Source organism: Sinocyclocheilus anshuiensis, unplaced genomic scaffold, assembly GCF_001515605.1.
Source record: "Sinocyclocheilus anshuiensis isolate Anshui unplaced genomic scaffold, SAMN03320099.WGS_v1.1 scaffold648, whole genome shotgun sequence".
Taxonomy (NCBI): domain Eukaryota; kingdom Metazoa; phylum Chordata; class Actinopteri; order Cypriniformes; family Cyprinidae; genus Sinocyclocheilus; species Sinocyclocheilus anshuiensis.
This window is the reverse complement of record NW_015557156.1, coordinates 179,289-184,846: the sequence shown is the minus strand read 5'-3', so window position 1 is coordinate 184,846 and position 5,558 is coordinate 179,289. Positions and strand designations below refer to the sequence as shown.

At 36.8% G+C, this 5,558-nt stretch overlaps 1 protein-coding gene across 2 annotated transcripts in view; it reads right to left on the bottom strand.

Annotated features, from left to right (window-relative positions):
- Positions 1 to 5,558, bottom strand: part of slc44a2 (solute carrier family 44 member 2 (CTL2 blood group)) — a 23,731-nt gene that overhangs the window by 4,037 nt on the left and 14,136 nt on the right. For both annotated transcript variants that reach the window (XM_016473396.1, XM_016473395.1), the window contains exons 7-21: positions 4,967 to 5,027; positions 4,748 to 4,874; positions 4,348 to 4,431; positions 3,927 to 4,039; positions 3,439 to 3,570; positions 2,833 to 2,932; positions 2,507 to 2,599; positions 2,277 to 2,361; positions 1,873 to 2,135; positions 1,687 to 1,781; positions 1,363 to 1,466; positions 1,148 to 1,221; positions 992 to 1,062; positions 782 to 870; positions 590 to 674 (exon numbers count right to left, since the gene is read on the bottom strand). In XM_016473396.1, the coding sequence (XP_016328882.1) occupies positions 590 to 674; positions 782 to 870; positions 992 to 1,062; positions 1,148 to 1,221; positions 1,363 to 1,466; positions 1,687 to 1,781; positions 1,873 to 2,135; positions 2,277 to 2,361; positions 2,507 to 2,599; positions 2,833 to 2,932; positions 3,439 to 3,570; positions 3,927 to 4,039; positions 4,348 to 4,431; positions 4,748 to 4,874; positions 4,967 to 5,027 (1,576 nt within the window). The remainder of the gene's footprint in view (positions 1 to 589; positions 675 to 781; positions 871 to 991; positions 1,063 to 1,147; positions 1,222 to 1,362; positions 1,467 to 1,686; positions 1,782 to 1,872; positions 2,136 to 2,276; positions 2,362 to 2,506; positions 2,600 to 2,832; positions 2,933 to 3,438; positions 3,571 to 3,926; positions 4,040 to 4,347; positions 4,432 to 4,747; positions 4,875 to 4,966; positions 5,028 to 5,558) is intronic.

Here is a 5,558-nt window from a genome sequence, read left to right as displayed (position 1 = left end):
ATAATTTTGACCCATACAATGTATTGTTGGCTATTGCTACAAATATACCCGAGCTACTTAAGACTGGTTTTGTGCTCCAGGGTCACATATGGTATTTTTATATTTGTAGATAATTTCATATTATACTGTCTTTTCTGAATCAATTGCCATCTTTTACAAAGCTTCATTGGATGAATAGTTCATTCCCTCATACACAAACTGAAAAAAGCATACGTTTGTAATATTGCAATGTGTCTCAGAGCTGGTTGGTTTGGTTCAATGCTTGGAACTCTATTGATTTTATTTTTTTTTAAAGAATATAGAGAAAATTAATGTGGAATCCAGTGGTCACTGTTGCTCTCTATTGCATTACAGAAAAGCACAACATTTAAAGGAAAGGAAAGAAGGCTGTTCGAGTGCTGCATATGTGCTTAGCTGTTGAAGTTGAGCAATAAAACAAGTTGAACATCTGTGAACACCCAATAAAAATCTAACACAACAGCTGCTATTATCAGAACTCTTGTTTTGTTACTCAGCCAACAAATTGACAACTTATGTTTTTTTCATTACGTATTATCTCGTGAAATAAATAAAGCTGCTTCACACTTACAGAAACAGAGGAAGAGTGTGTCCACACACATGGCGTATACACTAAAAAAGCCATGAGCAATTAGATAGGCGCCAAACACCACAGTCTGTAAATGAAGGGAGAGGAAGTTATTACAACCTGGAAAATGGAAATTTTGATCTTGCAAATGGAAAATCTGGTATTGCTGGATTGATAAAACTCAAGATCGCTCACCAGTATAGGCACCCAGTAATAATTAAGGGATGGAGCAGCGTCCTCCACTATTTTAATCTTGCCCGTGAAAAAGAAGAAAGAACAAATTCCTGAAAAGAGGAAGAAGAAACAGTTAGTGCGTGCTGTTTTACATTGGTGTACTGGAATGTGAGAAGTCAGTTCCACTCAAATATCTTCTGGATTCACGTGATATCTGACCAAATCACTCACCCACAATTCCAACGATGAGGAGTTTGCCCAAAAATAAGAGGAAGTCTGTCACTTTGTCAAGAACAGCCACACTAGAAAACAAGTACATTTGGACTGTTTATTGTGTTTATTCACACAAAACACTGTCTAAAAGATTTAGATGAATTTAACACTCACCGTATAATGTTCCTCATCAGAAGAAAGAATGCATCCTTGGCAGATGTACAGAAATTTTTACCATATATCGCCACCTGAAAAAACAATACGCCAAATTGGTTTCAGCAAATATGTTTTTGAGTACTTACAACATAAAATTTGCACTACTGATGCTCCCGAGCCAGAAACAATCCACAAAAGGCCAAAAAATTAGCAAAAGGGAAATGAAAATGTACCATAATATAGGCGTTTCTGTTCAGAAACTTGATGAATTTCTCCAGACACCAGAAGCAGCACTTTAGGCAGCTGAGTAGGAATTTTGCACATTTATTCTGGGCACCTGGAGGAAGTAAACCAAGATTCAAATGCACATAACAGACAGAAAGCAATGGATGAAGTATTCCATAATTACTTCCCACAGTTATTTCTTTGATGTATTTTAGACTTTTTGGTTGTCAGTCAGCATGTAATATTTGCCAAAAGTGAGATAGAATCAAGATCAAAAGACATTTTAAGATAATTAAAAGAAATCTGAGCTGGAAACACTGAAGTAGTGAGACCTTTCAGCTTCTGATCCAGATACTCCAATATGACCCTGATGACCTGAACGATGGCAAGAATGAGGGAACCAAATGCCAGAGAGCCAGTGTGATACCTGAAAAATAAGTGTGCGATATAGAGCATACAAAAATGTAATGTTTTGCAAAGTGTGCTAAAAACTGGCAACTATTTCTCTCGTCACGCACCTGAGGGCCCGTCCCAAAGAGTTGAAGACAGGGAAAGCTGGGATGTCGTCAGGCTTTTTGAAGGCCCAGTAGTAGGAGGCAAAGGCCCCTGCCAGTGTGACCTGGCCCAATGCTGTCACGAAGTTGGCACACCAGAAGAAGAGGAATAAATTATAGAACTGGAACAGAATCAGGTACTTGTGGTATAACGTCTCTCCTCCATAAAACGCAAACAGACACTCAGCATCAGGACATTCAGTGGTGATATTTGAGCTGTTGAAAGTCTGTGGAGAGAATCAAATCAATGCAACTCTATGAAATATATGCATTTATCGAGCATTGTTCTGCAAAATATGCTATAACTAGTAAGACATACACTAATGTTCAACATAATTCAATAAAAATTAGCATAAAAAGACACTAACCTCAGGGTTGCAGGTGTCTCTGGAATACATACATTCGGTTGTATTGAAAACCTTGTATACTGGCTCATTGGAGGTTGACAAAAATCTAATCAATAGTTAAGGATATCATGTTTCCGTGAAACCAAATTCACGTTATCAACATTTCAAACTACAGTGTTTAAGGTAATGATAAGGTAGTGATGCCTATGTCTATTTTTTATGATGTGATTGCATTATTTTCTTTAGGATACACGGCGGTGATGCCCCAGTATGCGATGACTAAAGACAGTAGGGCAAAGGTCAGCAGGGGGTAGAACAGTGATGACATCACATGACCGATGGCCCTGAAAAATAGATGTGGTTATTAGGACTTCCTGTCTAACACTCCCAGTTAACCTAATTATTATTTCATGACTTTAAGCCACAGTTAATCCATCACACTGAGGATAACGCTGCTGTTTAACTGCTAATGCTATTAGAGTACCTAAAGAAAGCAGTAATACGGAATATGAGACCAAACAACGCCAGCAACAAGTCTAAAAACACGGTTTGCTCTACAGTAAGAACGTAGACTGACTTGCTGGCCTCTTTGATGAGAGCAATAGCAATGAGGAGCCTCTTCCTGAGGAAGATGAGGAGAAGGATGATGACCACTTCCACAATACACAGGATAATCACTGTGTGGCGATAAAGGAGGACAGCACACAGTAGAATGTAATGAAAATTAAAGGTGACAAAGAAAACAGGTACATGTTGTGGTTCATTTAAGTGCACAAATTGATCACTTATTTAATTAATATGTATGTATACACTACCATTCAAAAGTTTGGGGCCAGTAAGATTTTTTAAAAGAAATTACTATATTTATTTTTGCAAGGATGCATAAAATTAATCAAAAGTGAAAAAAATATATATATTTCTAAACTATCATGTGACACTGAAGTCACATTCAGTAATGATGCTGAAAATTAAGTTTTGCCATTACTGGAATAAATGACATTTTAATATGTATTAAAATAGTAAACAATTCTTTTAAATTGTAATAATATTTCAGAATATTACTGTTCTTAATGTAGTTTTGATCAAATACATGCAGCCTTATCGTACTTATCTTAAACTTTTGAATGGCCGTGCATTCATTTTTGTATTGCAAATAATTGACATAACTGATATAAAAACTCACTGAAGGCAAGCCAGGTCTGCTGAATCTGTAAGTACACAGAAAAGTCTGTCTGTAGACCTAGATCCTTGATAGTGACGTCAGAACCGGCTTGTCCTTTCAGACTGGCGTACTGCATGTAACAATGGAAAATACCTGAAGAGAATGAGGAGAGGAGATAAACATAGATGAAATATATACAAATTCTTTGTAATATTGCACTATTTTTCTGTAATACAGTAAATTATGACATTACTACAATACAGTAATAGAAATCTTATGAAAATCATCATTGATGATGATGAGAGTTACAGTGAATTATTTATTATATAATATATTTTTAATTAATTTTCTCTTGATTTTAGAGTATTAGTATAAATGTGTTAAGGTTAAACAGAAAAAGTAGACAGTGTTTGGTAATTAGGATAAACATGTACAAGAAACATAATGTTGAGCTGTAGACTGACAGCTGTAGAGCTGTAATGAGCTGTAGACAAGACAAAAACCCTTACCGTATCCAATAACAATGACGACCATGATGATCATAACCCAGACCATGACTCCAGCCAGACAGCGCAAGAGGAGAATAAACATCAGACTGACCAGCATGGCGATCACCAAGCCACTAAAAAAGACCGCACAGAGATTTGATCAATGCAAGTGTAATTCATCTAGTACAGTGTTTCCCAACCTTTTTTTAGCCGCGGCTCCCTTTGGAAATTTTAACAAACTTGTGGCACCCTACAAAATTAATTTTGTCACAATAACATGGCACCCCTGCTCTCGACAGACGGCACCCCAGGGTGCCGCGGCACCCCGGTTGGGAAACACTGATCTAGTAAACACTAAAACTCACAAACACTAAATCAGACTGCCATAACCAAACACTGAATAGAGAGGAAATAAAATGAACCTAGAATATCACATGCTTACAGGAGTATCCAGTGCCAGGACTGAGTATAATCCTCGAAGATCCTCATAGCTACCGCCCGGGCCTCAACCACAACATTGGATTTCCTGCCAAAAATACGAATGTGCATTAAATATAATCAATATGATTATATTTCAATGTAACCACATGATATTCTAAATGATATTCAGCATTATTATATCCCATTATATTATCGTTACTTGAAATAAAATAATCTTTATTTACTTTTCTTTAAGTATAGAGACATATATAAAAAATAAAAATGACAACAAAATTACTAAAATCTTAACTAAAATGAAGATGAAAACTCATTAAAAATATTAGTAAAACTATAATTGTATATTAATTACACTAAGAAAGCACTGATTATAATCTAATACAAATAATAATAATATTACTAACTTTGAGGCTTCAAGGAGATCTGTTGCATTTATATTTTGTCCTCTGTCATCTGTGAACGTAGTTTTGTTGCCAACCACAACTACACCACCTTTCAAGGTCTCTAGAGCGGGCAAGCATCTCCGTGTGACTGAAACACAGAGTGAATTTCATCATTTTAATGCAGCAGAACTGTAATTTATGTGAGGAAACAAACAGGTTTTGTAAGATTTAAAGGCTTACAATTCTTGCTAGGTGTGAGTATTGAAGGGCACAAGCCATTCTTCAGGATTTCAGGAGCTTGCTGGAAAACAGAAAGACATTTCCCTGTGAAGCAATTTAGGATTAAAGGGATAGTTCACCCAAAAATGAAAATGTGATGTTTATCTGCTTACCCCCAGGGCATCCAAGATGTAGGTGACTTTGTTTCTTCAGTAGAACACAAACGAAGATTTTTAACTCAAACCGCTGCAGTCTGTCAGTCTTATAATGGAGGTGAATGGAATCATGGCTTGGAGAGTAAAAAAAAAACATACACAAACAAAACCAAATTAAACCCTGCGGCTCGTGACGATACATTGATGTGTAAAGACACGAAACGATCGGTCTGTGCAAGAAACTGAACAGTATTTATATCGTTTTTTACCTCTGATTCACGCAATGTCCGAACTGTTCTGAGCGGCAGCGCGTCCTCCTGAGCACGTTCTCAACAGCAGGTGCCTGACGCGTCTTCTTCTTGCTTTACGGCGGATCGCAGACTTATAAGTGCATTACCGCCACCTATCTCTCAAATGGACCATTGACACTCCTAATTGAGATTGTAGATAGTGTCAAT